At 40.6% G+C, this 17784-nt stretch overlaps 1 protein-coding gene across 1 annotated transcript in view; it reads left to right on the forward strand.

Moving 5' to 3' along the window:
* LOC132994362 (contactin-associated protein-like 2) overlaps positions 1 to 17784 on the forward strand; it is a 239995-nt gene that overhangs the window by 211659 nt on the left and 10552 nt on the right. Inside the window, exons 21-23 of the mRNA XM_061064673.1 lie at positions 2384 to 2617; positions 3058 to 3191; positions 12691 to 12784. Coding sequence (XP_060920656.1) covers positions 2384 to 2617; positions 3058 to 3191; positions 12691 to 12784 — 462 coding nt within the window. The remainder of the gene's footprint in view (positions 1 to 2383; positions 2618 to 3057; positions 3192 to 12690; positions 12785 to 17784) is intronic.

The raw sequence follows: 17784 nt of genomic DNA on the forward strand, positions 1-17784 counted from the left end.
TTTGTCTACCACTGACTCCTTCATCTTTATTCTCTCCTTGTAGTAGTCCTATCTTTATACAAAAACATTCCTTTTCAGTCTATCTCTGCTTTCCTCCTGTTCTCTTCTGCTTCATTCTCTCCTTTTTGTTCCTTCTCTATTTCCCCTCCCTGTACTCTGAATCTAGGACTTTCTTCTACTTTCTTTGATCCAGTCTCATTGTATTTTCTTACTCTCTCCTCCTCTTCCTCGTTTCTCTTTTCATTTCTTCTTTCTCTTCTTTCTGGCTTTTTCGGGTTTTGTTTTTTTCAAACGTCTCATCCTCCTCTCCTTCCTTCTTATAGTTCCCCCAAATCTTTTTTCTCCCTCTTGTACTTTCTGTCTTGGCCGTATCCTTTGTTTCCTCCTCTCCTGTTTTCACACATTTCACCTCTTCTTTTTCTTTAGTCCCTCTCTATGCCGTCCTCCAACTGAGTGAAAAATGCATGAATCCAGAGTGCATTTCCAGTGCATCCATATTTACACACTGCACAGGGGACTCTGCTGTATTATTAGTAGTATACAAACTCATTCTTGTGCTTTTCTGCCCTTTAGGGTCACCAAAACCAATGTTCATATGTACGCACACATAAATCTACCCCCATGTCACAAGCATATACACATTTTGAGATACCTGTGGAGGTTTTCTTCCCTCTCCAACACTCCTTCATGCACTGACAGAACACACAGGCGCGTTAAGAGTCCCTGCCCTGGAGCAAAGTCTTCTCATACCCTCTCATGCTTCAAGACATGTGCGTCTCTCTTTTTCTCTTATTAGCAGGGAAGAGAAGACTGACACGAGACTCACATACTGTAACCTATTAGAAATAAAAAAATAAGAAGGTTTTGTGTCTGAAGTTAAAGAGGGTTGTAAGATTACACAAGTGTCTTGTTAAATTCAGCTGTGGCCTTATTGTGATGTGGTTGTTGAGATTTATGCATAAGGGAATAAAGGTGTAACTGTTTCTTAGCTAACTTAATAACTAAGAAAGCTAAAAAAAAAAAAAGTGCCTGCTTATACTACTGTACACATGTAAAGTGAAGACTAAAAATGGTTATATGGAATGTTTTTTGGGACAAAAATAAAATGATTAAATCTTAAACTGTGAGGTAAACTTAGAAGATGATGAAGTAAACATTTTTAATTGACTTTATGAAAAAAATGCCACAGTAATAACAGTATTTTCATCAGCTTGCTGATAAGGTAGGATGAGCATGACAATTACAATGTGGCTTCTACAACCCCAAGTACAGTAAGCTAGGTCAAAATAATTGGTCATTTGGCATAAATATGCATAAATATAACTAGCTCTGATTCCAGTAACAAAAGTAACTTCATTACTAATTAATGACTTTCATTTCTGAAAGTTCTACCACAACTTGTGCTGAAGTATTTAATAGTTAAACCTGATATTCAGTAAATTGGTAGTTTGAGCAGATACAAAAAATAGGGGGAAACTCAATCTGTTACCTGCAAGGCTGTAACTTAAACTAAATTAAGTGAAGCTTTGAAATAAAATGCATAAATGTGTTCACTAAGTATTCTCCACTCGTAAGGATTCACATTTTCACTGCTACCATTGAGGGGAAGCAAACATGTCAAGAAATGATGGTATTTACACACACAGCGGCAGGCTGGCTTTTTTCTCCGTAATCACTCCCTTTAATTGAACGCACATTAAGACCTTTTTTCTTCTTGCAACTGACACCCAAACGCAAACAAGGAGAAGCATAACAGAAGAAGAAAAAAAAACCCTGCTTCACAATATGTGATTACAAGAATCGATAAGCGTCCTGGAAGGGCTGGAATATTCCATTAGGTCTGATAACAAGCTGGTTGTGTTTGGTTTCAGATGCTAGAGCACAACGATTTAACATCCACTTTACTGCATCTCCTGAGCAAAGCCGCATTAATGTGTCTGCTTTTTCTCTCTACCCTGAAGGGAGCGCTTCCTTATGGCCTTCTATGTGAAGAAAGCAGGGTTTTTTTTTCGTTTTTTTTTCCTAATAATTCAGTAGTCGGACATTGACGAAGCGTTTGTCATATTTCTGTGCATAACATACACTTAATATCACATGCAAACTACATCATTTTGTCACCTTTTGTTGCATGAAATATGTTTTTGACAATCCCTGACAAATAAAGGATTTTTATATACTATCAGAGTGCCTCGGACTGCCTCTCCACACTTCTTTTTTTTTCATCAGGACAGTCAAACTTTTTTATTAGCTATTCAACTATTGTCTCCCTGTTCCTGAAGAGCACCTGATTTTTCTAAAAAAATTTGACCAATTGCAGCACTCACTTCTATGTTTTTCCCCTATGTTTTTGACATATTTTCCCTATTCCATCTGTCCCACACAGACGTTGGGGGTTTCTTTGAGGCAGGAACCCTGGTCAAGTACAACTTCATGCCTGAGGCAGTTGCAGGAGCCAGCAGAGACTCAAAGATCCTGACGCACCAGCTCACGCCACAGGAAGTGAATCTCACAAAGGAGGAAGTGGCCTTCAGTTTCAGCACATCCAATGCTCCAGCTATTCTGATGTATGTCAGCTCCAGGACACAGGACTACCTGGCTGTGGTTTTAAGGCACAATGGTGAGATTCTGACATCATTCCATGTTGATCACAGCTGACTGTTTGCTTAAAGTATGCTCAGTGCTGCAGAGTTTGTAGAAAGCCTTCCCCTTTTAGTTCAGTTCAGCTCCCAAAAATCATCCCACGTTTATAGACGTATAGAAGTAATACACAATGCACAGTACAAGGTTTCAGCAATCACTTACCAACATAACAAAGCACTAAAAGCTGCCATGGAACGCTGCCTCAAGTTTTTCCCCCGCTGTATAATCCGGCCATGAGATTGTAAAAGTCACTCACATCTTTTTGATGAAAATCACTTCAAAAATAAATAGATATTAAACATAATTTCTGATCATGCACACAAGAATAACTAGAAAATTCATTATAATGATTTTTATTATTATAATTATTGATGAGCGCTCCTGCTTGGACACAATATTGAGGTTGTTTGTTTCTAGGTTCACTGCAGGTGAGGTATAACCTGGGAGGTCTGAGGGAGCCGTTTTCTATAGACGTGGATCAGCGTAACCTGGCCAACGGACAGCCTCATAGCATCAATATGTCACGTGTCGACAGAAGCATCACCATCCAGGTACAGACCTCACACACACACACACACACACACGCACACACACACACACACACACACACACACACACACACACACACACACACATACTGTACATTTTACCCTCAGGTCGGCAAGGAAAACTAAAAGATTCTAGGTCTTATTTGTCCCTGTTGCAATTAAATAATTAAATAGCAATAACACCTTTGGTTGCTCTTTTTGCACTTTAACTGCACACTACCACATTGCACTTCATAAATCTTAGTAAAAGTCCACATTTTGGTGTGAGCTCTTTTGTTTTAATTTTGAGTTTACGGGGATGTTGTCCTTGTATTTTTTGTCTTCTGTGTGCTCCTGCTGCAAAACAAATGTCCCCTTATAGGCCAATAAAGAATCTGAATCAGAAAAATACACACCCATCTGAGCACTCTCCAAAGCATATTTGAGGCTTTTTGATAAATCTCATAACCTTATATATTTAAGTTTCAATTCCAAGTCCCTTTGTAAAAAAAAGAAGTCTTTGGGATTGTTGTCCAGCTGCATGCGCGCACACCAAATACCATCGACTCAATCCGAGCCAGTGTTTGCTCGATGGTTTGCATTTAGTCTGAGTGCAGAGCGGCGTCCTGTTCTGTCTCGTGCTGTGATGAAACTGCTCGTCTTCTGCCACTGTTAATCCACCTCCAGTAGACAGCCTAAGCACAGCGGCAGAGGTAAAGCATCGACCGGTGTGTGTCTGCACGAGCTCACAATGCTGGGTGATTGATGCTACATTTAGTTGTGTGTAGCTGCGCGACTATTAAGGGCAAATAGTTTTGTGATTGTTTGTGTGCGAGACATGAGAAAAAGAGACGTGTGCATGTTTGTGTGTGTACATGTCATTGTGTTGTAACATTTGTGTATCACTGTTTGTGTGTGTGGATTACTGTTTTGTGCTCTTGGCCTCAGTCAGCAGCTGTTAAGGATGGAGTGAAAGCTGCAAGCTGTAACTTCCACCTTTAAAATGTTAGCATTTTTGATTGCATCTGGATACATTGGTGTCTTGTGCTTTATAGTTTTCAAACACAGTGACTGCCTTTTTCCTAAAGAGAACCAAAAATGAAACACTGTGACTCCCTACTTTAAAGTTTCATGCATTAAAAACATTTATAAAGTTTTGATCTTTTTTGTTGTGCATATTTGTTTCTTAGATGCTTCTCCTCTACTGTGTATCCAGAGAGCTGCTGCCTCACACATTGTCTCAAGGAGAACCAGTTTGCCCCTAGTGGCTTTAAGGAGTAATAGCATTACCAGACAAATTGATTGAACATTTCCTCACAACTGCCGAGCTAGAGAGCATCATGTAGATCATTCTGTATGAACTATCTTCTTACCCTCGTCAGTAGGACTTCTCTGTGGATTGTAGTGCTTATTTGGTGAAATGTTCATAGTGTAAATTAATTCATGATCTCCTCCTGGATTCTTTTTTTCACAGATGAAACAAACACTTAGTCTGCCTATACTCTGATATAGAAAATCTTGCAGAGAAAAATATTTTCCTTGAAGCCAAACTTTCTGAACAAAGTGTTAATCAATTCTGGCATGGCGGTACAAATTTGAAAAGTAGTATATACCCCTACACTGTATATATGTTAAGAACTGGATGAAAAGATTATGATAAACATGAGAATAACATTTGAGATTTATTGTTTCTTTCCTTCATGAGTCCTAGGACACGAGATATAAGACGATTTAAAAGGACATATTAGGCTCAGTAAAAAAAAAAATGCAGATAGTTGTATTCTCTCTAATTGTGCTTACAGAAGTGAAGATGTCATATTCCCTTGTGATAATGACAGGACTAAATAAAGCCCCTTCACAGTTGCTTTAATGAAGATGATACCGAGCAAGAACATGCAAAACAGGTTGATTCAAAGAATACTTTCAAACCCTTTGATCTTTGCATCTCTTACTTTGCATAAGCCTAGAGCCCTCTTCTAAGCCATTTTCACATACGCACTCCTGAAAATATCTCGATCATGTCAGGAGGAAAAAAAAAACTATGCGGACAAAGCAACAGAGTCGGTGCTATTGTACGCGATGCTATAATGTGAAGAGATGGCCGTTTCAGTTCACACTTACAGCTCCTCCTGGAAATATCCAGACTTTTCTGCAAGTTTGAAAGCTACTAGTCTCTCATTACATTGCCGCCAATTAGAGGCAGGAATGTAAAAGGAATGTAAAAATCAAGATTCTTATCTTCCAAACATCTTCTTTTTTTTGGGGGGGGGGGGGGGGGGCTAATCAGTCACTCCCTGCTTAGTGCTAAGGTTAGCTCTTTAACCCAGAAGAATGCCAAATGGAGCAGCAAGAAATTCAGCCAGTCTCTCAGATGACTGGAGTAGATCCTGAAGTGATTTTTGAACTAATTCAAAAATAGACTTTGAATCATGAATCCAGAATTGTTTGAATGGAAAATAGATTCTGATTCGTGAACCTAAGAATCGAAATCGAATCGAATCGTCAGACACTCCAAGTTTCCGAGCCCTAGCGCCAATCTATACTGGAATCTCATCACCTTTGTTCAGCCAAAAACTTCAACAGCTGGAAAATTAAACTGAAACTTTCAATGGAAATCGTTCTCATCTTCTGCACAAATCACATCCTGCAGCTGCTGATCACCCCGATGGGAGCACTTGTACGTAACACATCACTTTTTACTGGCATGGGAAGTGATTGGAGCGACTGTACAATGCTTTGCTCATCACACACACACACATAGACATGCATGCACTTCTTCCACTGCTTGATTGCAGCTCAGCTTTGTCCAGATAAAGATGCAGAGCTCCGTGTGTGACTGAAATGTTAACTTTCAAGTTGCACATCCCCACTTTAGCATTCCCTGAGTGCACAGAGTGTACTCTGAATAGATCCTTTGAATCATTTATTTTCTCAAATCATAGGTTCAGTTCTTAAGGAGTATTAAGAGGAACACTGGTCGGCATAATGTGGTCTTTTGGATTGAAGAACAAAAAATCAGCAGGGGACCTGTGGAAGAGAGAAAAAGGATGAAGTTTAAAGAAAGCGGATTAAAACATAAAGAGCCCGAAGGTGTGCTAACCAAGATAACTTTGATGAGTAAAACTTTTTCTTGTCGTCTCACTGCCTCTGGGCTGTCTTTTCGTAGTAAAAACATGTTGTTTATATCCACATGTAAACACACACGGGCATACAAACCAGCAAACACCCATTCACACGCAAGCTTCACTACAAAAATCATCATGTATCGGCCTTTTTCATCTGTCTACTGCACTTCTCTCCTATTATCTCGCCTTACCTCTCACCATCTGCTGTCTCAATCCCAGGAGGGCTTCTAGTGATGGTTTATTTACTTTCAGCCAGGAGGCATGACTCGAGCTCACTGTTACCCTGATGAGCTGCAGGAAACCAGAGCTATTCTGCTCAGGAGAAACAATTATGCCAAAAACATTTAGCCAGGAATCTGAAATTTGGTAGAATCACCAGGAGTTTTCAGTCACTCAAATCATTGTAGAATTTTACTTTCACACAAGAGATAATCTATAACTTCTCTAACAGCATTGTATAGTACTGTAGGCAATAACATAAATCAAATATGAGGTAACTTACTGCAGCACACTAATCCATATTAAATAAATAAATCTTGACAATGATTTTTGTGTTCTACAGCAATACAGTTCCCTCCACAACAAACCCATCGGCATACGCCCGAGGTTCATTTATCTTTCAACTGCTTTGTTCACACCTCAGCTCACCCAGACTCTGTGCAAACCTTTACTAGGAGACTGGGAGTAAAAAGTTTGCATAAAGTCTCGGAGAATGTGATTCATTCACACATTCAGCGCCCACCTGGACAATGTCTGGAATTGTCTGACAGAGTTTGAAATGGGATTTAGTGTTCTACTCAGCCACAGCCGAAAAAGGAAGAAAAAGACCTAAACATTGATTAAACTGACTTTGCATTTCATCCCAGGCCTCAGAAGACAGAAAGTAAGCAATTATCTAGAAGACAGTGGAGTTTTTATCATTAAAAAAAGAGCCATATAATACACTCAAGAGGTAGTTGACACCATAGACTGTATATAAAGATGAAGACAAGTCTACACCTCCTGTTGTACAAAAGTGAAGCCAACAACAAGCCCGGGAAAATTCGCACTAGTCACGTCATTTGTAGTCAGATTCTGCACAGTTGGGATTGGCTTGTGGATCTGCAGTATTGACGTCCCGCCCCTTCTGCCAACATAAACACATATTTAACTTAGAGGTAAAACAGAGATACAGGATCTGTCCATAGCAGAGATGATTGTTGAAGTTATGGAAAGTTCAAAGACACTTGTGAATTAAAGGTCACATATTATGCAAAATACACTTTACCATGGTTTTCTTTTTTTTTCTTTTTTTTAAGATTTATTTTGGGCTTTTTGTGCCTTTAATTGAGATATAGGACAGTGGATAGAGTTGGAAATCAGGGAGAGAGAGTGGGGAACAACATGCGGGAAAGGAGCCACAGGCTGGATTCGAGCCTGGGCCGCCCGCTTGGAAGATTACAGCCTCCATACATGGGGCACGTGCACTAACCACTGCGCCACCAGCGCCCCTTTACCATGGTTTTCTAACACTAATATGTTTCCCCTAGTCTGTCTACAAACAAAAATCTTCTTATGAAGATAAACATTTGGACATAAATTTTAAGAACTGCACATGACAGAAACCATGTTTGAAAAAGAAAATTATTCCACAAGTAGTTTGATTTTATGGTTTCACTCGAGTCCAATCTGTTGACATTAAGGAGGCGGAGCTTCTGTCTCAAACTGTAGCCAGTCAGTGAGGGGGGGGGAGCTGTAATGTCATCCATCTCTTTGCAGAACTAAATCCAAACCCCATGATGTTTACATTTTTTGTACCGGCAATGTCCACTAAAATGTACACTTGCTACTTAGTTTGTTCTAAATTTAAAAGCAAAACTAAAATATATTATACATCAAACCTCTAAGTGCCATTTTTGATTGAGCGTTCCCTCTGCAATTTAAAACCCCACTCATTGTTATTAGGTGCACACTCTAACCAGGGACCTTGTTTCAACATCTTTTATCTGAGATACAACAACATGCGTGGGAAGCAGACAGATGAGTCACATTCAATAAAAGTCAGTTGAGCTGGTGGGCCTTCTGGTGGATCAAATCTAATTTCCATCTTAAAAAGAGTGAGCAGAGTGTTTACCCGAACCTGCAAAGAGTTTTCTTCTCTGCTTTCAGGGTTGCAAATCTTAAAGGTAATAAGACAAGAAACTGTGTTTAATGGCTGGGCAGACAACAAGCGGGAAGATCAGAGGGCGTTTCATTGTGGTGATCTGAGACAAAAGTGAGCTGAGGTAAGGTGGGGAGCAAAAAAAAAACATTAGAAATGAAGTCAGAGGGGAGTTGAAAAGAAAGATCACGTCTTTAGATAAAGCTAAAAAAAAATATGACAACAAAGATCACTTTGATGATCTGGCTTTTCTAACACCTTCACAGTCCTGAGGCTTGGATTAGCATATTTACAAAAATATTTGTGGAACACACACAGACATCCAGAGTGCGGCACACAGAGCTGTGTTTGGTCTTTAAGCAGTCTGTGAGGTCTCGTCAGGTTAGCTCGCTATCAAAGGAGGAACACAAAGCGATCAAAATAAGTTCTCATCTCTGACTCTTCCTTTCCTTCAACCTCTCACCCTTCGCCAGGGTGGAGATGAAGACAGGAATCCCTTCAGGCACCAAGACATCTCATCTCTGTTTCCTCCTCTCCTCTCCTCTCCTCTCCTCTCTTCCCCTCTCCTCCCCTCTCCTCCCCTCCCCTCTTCTCTCCTCCCCTCCCCTCTCCTCTCCTCTCCTCTCCTCCCCTCTCCTCTCCTCCCCTCTCCTCCCCTCTCCTCCCCTCCCCTCTTCTCTCCTCCCCTCTCCTCTCCTCCCCTCTCCTCTCCTCCCCTCTCCTCCCCTCCCCTCTTCTCTCCTCCCCTCCCCTCTCCTCTCCTCTCCTCTCCTCTCCTCTCCTCTCCTCTCCTCTCCTCCCCTCTCCTCCCCTCTCCTCTCCTCTCCTCTCCTCCCCTCCCCTCCCGTCTTCTCTCCTCCCCTCCCCTCTCCTCTCCTCTCCTCTCCTCTCCTCTCCTCTCCTCTCCTCTCCTCCCCTCTCCTCTCCTCTCCTCTCCTCTCCTCCCCTCCCCTCCCTTCCCCTCTCCTCTCCTCCCCTCTCCTCCCCTCCCCTCTTCTCTCCTCCCCTCCCCTCTCCTCTCCTCTCCTCTCCTCTCCTCTCCTCTCCTCTCCTCCCCTCCCCTCCCCTCCCCTCTCCTCTCCTCCCCTCTCCTCCCCTCTTCTCTCCTCCCCTCCCCTCTCCTCTCCTCTCCTCCCCTCCCCTCTCCTCCCCTCTCCTCCCCTCCCCTCTCCTCTCCTCTCCTCTCCTCTCCTCTACTGTCCTCCTTCTCTTCTCTACTCTACTTCGCCCCCCTCCCCTCTCCTTCCTTTTCTTTCATTTCCTTTTCTTTTCTCTCACTTTCTTCATCTTCCCTCCTCTCCTTTCCCCTCCTTACTTTCCCTCCCCACTCCTTTCATTTCCTTACCTTTTCTTTACTCTCCTTTCTTCCTCTTGTTTCCTATCATTTCCTCTCCTCCCGCCTCCTTTCTCCCCTCCTCTGATAGCTGTTGCAGTGGGATTTTTCAGTGGTATGAATAGCTGGCTAAAACTGGTGCAAGACAATAATATTGTATTAGCATTGAGTTACATTTGCTTGTCTAATGTTTCATTGTGTGATGGGACTATTTTCTGTCCCTCAGACATCAGTAAGGAAACAGAGCAGTGACTTCTCCGAATACAAACAGAACATTGACTAAATTAGATTCTCTTTGAGCACATATTTAGGAAAATAGATTCCACCTGCAGTGTTAGTTTTCTCCTTGCCAAACCTCAGATGACTTTGCTAATGTAATCTTTGTGTTAACTAAGAGGCACTCCAGAGTTTAGAAGGAGAAAACTGTTACGTCTTAATAGCGTTGCGTAAAAAGAAAGCATCCCAATCATTTCGGTTGTAATTGACAAAGTTTTGCAAAATGAGGTTACTGCCCCGGCCTTCTCCCTCTGTGGACCTTTTTTTATCACATTTTCAGACTCTGACTGCTCGCCCCGCCTGTGCAGCCAATTTGTTTACAGAGATAAAAGTATATACGCTGAGTGAAATTTAATTGTGCCCCATTATCCTGCCATCCAGTCACAGTGGGAAACAAAAGCCACACAGTGCTCCTCTGAGACCAGCCTTTTGGAGGGAATCAAATTAGGAATTTGTTTTTGTGTTTGTGTGTGCATAGAGAGAAAAAGGGAGGAAATAGTCTAAACTGATCCAAACCCGTAAACTACATCTCAACATGTAAGCAACAATCCAGTTCAGCTGCCAGCTAACAGGCTACAGCAGCTATTCAGCACATCAGTGGAACATATTTTCAGTCTAACACATGCTAACAAAGTACATTTTATTCGATCATATACTCTCCTGACTTGGTGTGAAACCTGCAGACGGGCGCCTGCAGAGATACAGGCTTCTAGTGAGCACTGATAAGAAAGGAAGAAACATGTTTTATTTCTGCAACACACTTTGGTGGAATTGAACGATTCATGTCAAAGGTATAGCGACTGCAGCCGTCACGCTAATTAGAAACCTCAGTGAAACAGCAAGAACAAGTTCATTATGTTGCGGAGATTTTGAAGTCGTGTACCCCTTCCCTCCATCAGCTCTCTGCAGACAGTCTTCTTTGTAAACTCGCCGCTCGTTCCCTCTTTGTTTTCAATTCTTTGAACCCAGTGCACACTTTAGAAATAGTTAAATAATGTTTGAACATGAATCTGTGGTGCTGCTTTCAGAGTCATATAATGGAAGATCACCCTCCTGTTTGTGTTCTGCTCGACTAAACTAAAAGAAGAACACAATCAAAGCTTTTTTAATTGGATGTTTTCTGCCATTACTTTGATGTGATGTTGTGACTCATACATCTGCTGAGAAGTCCCCAGAGTCTCTAACTGCTACATGGTTTATATCAGTCTTACATGTCTTATCATTACTATAAATGTTGATGTGAATCTAAGAATCTCTCAACTTGCACTGCTTAGATTGACATTATCAGTCCTTCCCATTTTATTGTCATAATAATTGTTCGTGTTAATAATGTTATAACGTAAATATTAATCTTTAAAGATTAAATGGTATTCTCATCAGGATGAACTAGTTAGTGTGTATCCACCTTCTTATTTATCGACAGGATTAAAAAACATTTGAAAACTTTAGGCCTGTTTTTTCATGTTATGTTGAAGCCAAAATGTGTGTTTTATTTGTTCTTATTTGATCTCTGCCTGAAACTTTGGTAAAACTGTGATTTGGTGTAACGGGTGTAATTCCGCCACTAAACACTGGGTGGAGCCGGTTGGTACTGGGCCTTCAGCCATGATTCCATGTGATTGTTTGTAATGTTGGAAAATGGATCAAAATGTCTGAAGAGAATGGTGGGTTTGTTCAGAATCGGTCTCATCATGATTCTTACCCAATTGCATGCAAAAGCCTTTTTGTGGAAAGTATCTGAGAATTACAACATGTGGCATGCCATGATAGGAGTAAAAAAAAAATGGTTCTTAAACTTGGTTTAAAATATGTAACTGTTAAATAAGAATAATGTTTCAGTCCTGGCTTCGGTCCTAAGGGGAATGTTGATTTGGTATTCCCATTATTGTTCTTCTTTTTCTTTTTCTCTATGTTTTTCTGCATCTTTCCTCCTTTCTTCCTCTTATTTCCTTTCTCCTCCTCCTCCTTTATCCTCTCTTTGACTTTTGTTTCTTTTTAGATGTGGGCTTAAATGGGGAAAAAAAAGCCTAAATACATCTGTCTTTCTTTCTATCACGTTTTCTCTATATATCCTATGGGTGTAACCCATAACCCTATGTACTTCCCTTTAAAGTTATTTTGTTTCTTCAAACCTAACTCCACAGAAATTCTAAACACTCTTAAATCTTCTGCTCTTATAAAGACATCAATGCTCTGTTACCCTCCCTCCTCTTATCAGTGTTAACTCTTTACTTCATGCTTTTGCAGTGAGTGTATTTCAGCTTCCAGTCCAGACCATTATTTATTTAGCTTTTAAGCACTTTCCTTCATATTTCCATCTTCTATTTCTCTAGCCACAGCCACCCGATTTTATTTTTTTTGCTCTGTTTTGAAACGGTATTCAAGCTTTTCATATTTCAAAGTGTTTTCTGCAAGGAATTTCTATTCTCGCAGTAAGTAGAGTGAGTTTTCCAGAAATGAATTTCGAGCTTCCCTGCCATTTAAAAGCCACCAGAGGGAGCCATTGAGCTCTCGATGGCGCTGGCAGTGATTTATTATTATCTACTCTTTCTCGTCTTGTTTAATCTGTTTAAATGGTGCAGCTTTGTAGGCTTCTTTCCATCGATGTTTTACATCTTTACATTCTTTCTCTCTACCTCTCTGTTTTAGTTGGATCATTACCCTCCTGTCAGCTACACCCTCCCAGACGCCTCAGACACACAGTTCAACCTGGTCAAGACTCTGTTCCTGGGCAAAGTCTTTGGTGAGTAACTCAGCTCTGCTAAGTGCCTTTCAGCTCACAATTATGAAATGTGAACAAGCAAATGTTTATTCTGCAGACTTTTAACACACGTCTTGTGATCATATTTTCTTGCCTTTTATGAATTGCATAGATTTATCCCGACCCATGATAATTCAACTTACCTCATCAGGAACTTTGTAAGGTTTGGTTAGGTTCAGTTATTGGAATCTTATTCATTTGTTTTGCTCCACTGAAACTGGAGCCCCAATCGACCCTCTTCATATAAACAGGACAGAGTATCTCATGAGGTAAACAGTCTGGTCTTTTCTCTTCTTTCCAAAAGTTGGCACGTGTTGCAGTGTTGTACTTTAGACTATTTTCATTATGTAGGTTAACTGTGTATATTTTATCTGTTTGTCTACATCTAACAGATATACCTTATTCTCATGTATAATTTAATGCACAGAGAAACACCTTACTAATAATTAGGTTGTTAAAAGGAAAATGGAGCTTGGCAATTCAACTTGAAATCTTTGCAAAATCTAAAACAAAATAAAAATCAAATTTTCTATCTCTGCATTGTGTTCGGATGTAGTGACTGATTGTGTCCACTAGAGGGTGCCAGGGGACTGCAGAGGTGAAATTAGAGCAGCACGTGATCCCAGCTTCAACTCTTTCTGTCTGAACAGAAGTGTTTTTGGATTTGTCGGTCAATTTTTTGAAACATTATCGTAGCAAACACTTGAACTGCAACGCTACAGTTGATTCAAATTCGATTTTTGACCTTGTGCTTGAGGTCATCTTTTACCCATCGTAAGGCTTTGCAAAGCACTACACTGTCTGCTCAAACACCTTAGACTTTAACTTCTCTAATTACCCCAGTTATCAACAGACAATTACCTTCATGGATTTACAGTCAGTCTCAAGTGGTTAATGGCCTGATTGTTTTTCATTTTAATAAATTCCTAACATAGATCTGATTGAAGATTCCCACTCGTTATTTGCATCCTTCTGAAGATTTCTCTGTTCTGTTATTTCTTCTTCTTCTCTTTCACCTCGTCTCATTTGTCCTCTACCTCGAGTGCTGAGAAAGTCAGTGAGGTTGAAGCAATGGCTGACGTCACTCACCAGCCAGAACTATCGACTGCTGCAGACACCTGCAGAACCCCTGGGAATACAACACAGTGCACGCGCGCACGCTCACACACACACACACACACACACACACACACACACACACACACACACACACACACACACACACACACACACACACACACACACACACACAAAACCCAGCCATCCATCTTTACACCATTAACACAGCACAGATGCTTGGAGGACATGAAGGACAAAGTTCACACACATCACCAAACAGCCCAACTCATAGACATCTCCTCATATTCAGCCTTACGCATCAGAAGGCAGAACAAATAGTGAAATATGTGGCTTATGTCATAGTAAACAACAAAACAGCTTAATGCATATGGAAAAAGCAGGGAGAGACGGAGGTAATTTGATAATAAAAAGAAGGAAAACAGACAGATGAGAGGAGTAATATGATGAGAGAGACAGAGGAAGAAGACAAACAGAGCAAAAGCAGTCATTCGATTCTGCACATCTCATCAGATGTGTTCCGTTTCTGTGTCGGGACCACAGAGACAACAGAGGCTGTCAGACAGCGCAGCTATCAGATCCTCTATTTCTGGAAGACAGAGCCTCCGTGTTTGGTGCAGCACACACACACACACACACACACACACACACACACAAACACACACTGAACACAGCGACGTCTCCTACATCACCTCACAGTCTGCTGATTGTTAGGGTGGGTTGAAAAGCGTAGAATAAAGATGATAGAAAAAAAACAAGGACATTTCAGAGAGTAGAGAGGTACACAGAACATATGCACAGATTATCAATCCATATAATCATTTACCATAGGGTGAAGATCTGTTATTACAACCCTTCCACCCTTATATCCTTATCCTTATAACAACGCTGTATTTCTTACTGTACACAGTTCTGGTCTATTTACATCTACTCACAGTGTAAAGACTTATCCTACAGACGAGGGCCCCAATATCCCAATATTATTCATTTGTTAGTTACTGACATTTTGCCCTTGCATTAGAAAGGGTGAAATACTTTTAACAACCTTGTGTTTTTTTTCTGTTTTTTTTTACACAAAGGCCCACATAGATGGTGTAATAAATATATGGTCTCTTATTTTCCATGAGTATTCTTAAGAGTAACGTATTCAATTTGTTTCCGACATATGCAACCCTTTTGACCCAGTGTGCATGGCTCCTCCAATGCAGGTGAAAGAAAATGAAAAAATAACTTTGATCTGCTTATGACACGGTCTGCTTCAATGAAAAGTTCTGATCAAATAAAGACCTACCAACGAAAGTTTCCTAATCGTGAAGACGGTTCGAACCTTGAAATCAGCTGCTAGTCTGTTCAATGTTCCCTGGACTTCAACATTTTTTGGAATCCTACAATAAATTTTGGTTATTGATATTTTTAAAATAATAAATACAATTTAAAAAAAAAGGGAATTTAAATAAGAAAGCTTTGCATCAGTATGGGAATCCTTCGTTGCAGTGGTGGGATACTACAACAGTATAACAATAAAATCACCTTTTTTATCCTCATCATTTACAGTTTAAAAGAAAAAAATAAGTGATTATATATTTCTAAGCTTATCACCTAAGATTGATAATGTCCAGATTGAAGACCAGAGGCTGCATCATAAAATAATGTAAGAGCTAAATTGGTCCAATCAATATATGTGGAAACATAAGCAGCAACCATTGTCATAACTAATCACTTCTTTTAAGTTCACTCACTTCTAGCTTCAACAGGTTCATCATTTGCTGATCATTTGCCGTTTTATGTCATTGAAGCTGTAAATCTCTGGGTTTAGGTTGTGTTTCATAAAAAGCCAGTTATTTAAAGACTTACCTTGGACTCTGTTGTATAAATTTCACCATTGAGCCTTGTTTGTTGGAGCAGTCAGAGTGGATCCCTCAGGTTTGGGGTCAAGAGATCTGCTGTGTTTGCTGCTCTGGGTAATTGTTCTTAAGTGGTATTGATCATGAGACACGAGGATGATTCAGCACATGCTACAGTTTGCTGTTACTGAAGCTGCGGCAGCTTGATGGCGGGTGACGGTTACAGTATCACAACAACAGTATATTTAAGTCATATCTACGTTGGGATCGCAATCAAGTGTGCGTGTCTTTCCATCCATCATGAATCCTTGCGTGTGTGTGATGGTGTGTATTGATGTAACGCTTATGGCTTTCTTTTTATTTAAATGTAGCCTTTATTTAACCCGGAAAACCTCATTGAGATTAAATGGTAAATGTTAAATGGACTTGAGTTTGTATAGCGCTTTTTCTAGTCTCCTGACTACTCAAAGCGCTTTTACACCGCATGTCACACCTACCCATTTACACACTGATGGCAGAGGTTGCTATGTAGTGAGACCATCAACTAATTCTATTCATACGCATTCATACGCTGCAGACGAAGCAGCGGGAGAAATTCGGGGTTAAGTGTATTTCACGAGGACACATCGGACATGTTGCTGCAGAAGATGGGGATCGAATCCTCGACCTTCCAGTTGAGAGACGACCGACTCTACCAACTGTGCCACAGCCGCCCGAGATTAACAGTCTCTTTTTCAAGAGTGTCTGCATCCTGTTGTAATTAACAGGGGGGAGATGAGTCATAATTTACCAGTGCAGCAGGCATGCTCCCAGTCTTTAGAGCCACAAATATCTGTGCATGTGTGTGTGCAGGCATGGGTAGGTGTGTCAGTCGAAAAGGAATCGAGTTAGAGCTAAAGGCAGAGTGTGTGAAAGACATGGTGACACTGTGAAAGTGCTTTTAGAGACAGATGATTGGAGCCCTGAGGGGCCTTGTGAAGGACATGTACATCAGTTCAGCGCTGAAATTCTGATTTCTCTCATGTACTGTAGTTCTTTCATCCCTTTTCCTCTCCTCTCTTTTTAACTCTGCCAACTCATACTGAACATGTTGCTCCCTGTAGGCTTCTTGCTCTCTAAACAGGCTGTAATGTTTTGCTGCCATGTCAAGGTGCAGTGGATATATGGAAAGAAACTTAGTGTATAAAGCTTTTGTTTGTATCCTGAGGTCTTTTCTCACATGTTTTAGACCCAGTTAAAAAAAATGTGGGTAATTGCTGTTGTCAAGGCATGTTAACTTACAAATGATTTGATTTGAAGACATTCTTGAGTTTATAAAATAGGACTGCACAACATTTTTTAGGTGGAGGTCTAGTGTTAGGTCAGTGTAGAATATCACATCAAGGGTTTCTGGCACAGGACTAGCGTACCAAGGAAATCATTTTCAATTTGAGCCCTAACGATCATATTCTATTTGCATAATGTTTATTTTAAGGCTGATCATCTGAAAGGGCAAAGTGATATTGTTAAAGAGCATTACCTGCGTTATTGAACCTGAATCATTAATTAATTCAAAAGTGGAACGACATCTGAATTGAACAGCTCCTTATTTCACTGAATTTCCCCATTCTTCATTAAAAGTGAGGTGCAAAAGTCAGCAGATGCAACTTTGCACATGGAGATGGGGTTTGGTGCATTCATTAATCATTTCATTGGACTGCTGTCCTGCTGATGATGCTGTTTGAGGGTTTCTGGTTCTAAGGATTCAGCACTAATGGTTTCAAATCGCAGAGCTGAGTCCTGTGATTCTAACAAACAAACTAAGTAAGAATGACGTGAACTTTTCTTTACTGCTGACTGTTTTCCAAAGCTTGATGAAGTTCAATCATTTTCCTTCCCCCCAGGCAGCCACTTGTTCAATGCCTGGCTCCTGTCTCGTGACCTTTGGTTAGAGAGCAGATGTCCTGACTCTGAACAAAGCTCTGATGATCCCTGATTAATGATCAGGCTGATAACACAGCGTTGTATTATTCTTTATCGATCCCCAGGCTCATATATCTGAATCTGCCTTTTCTGTAATCT

The sequence above is a fragment of the Labrus mixtus genome, chromosome 19 (genome assembly GCF_963584025.1).
Source record: "Labrus mixtus chromosome 19, fLabMix1.1, whole genome shotgun sequence".
Lineage (NCBI taxonomy): Eukaryota > Metazoa > Chordata > Actinopteri > Labriformes > Labridae > Labrus > Labrus mixtus.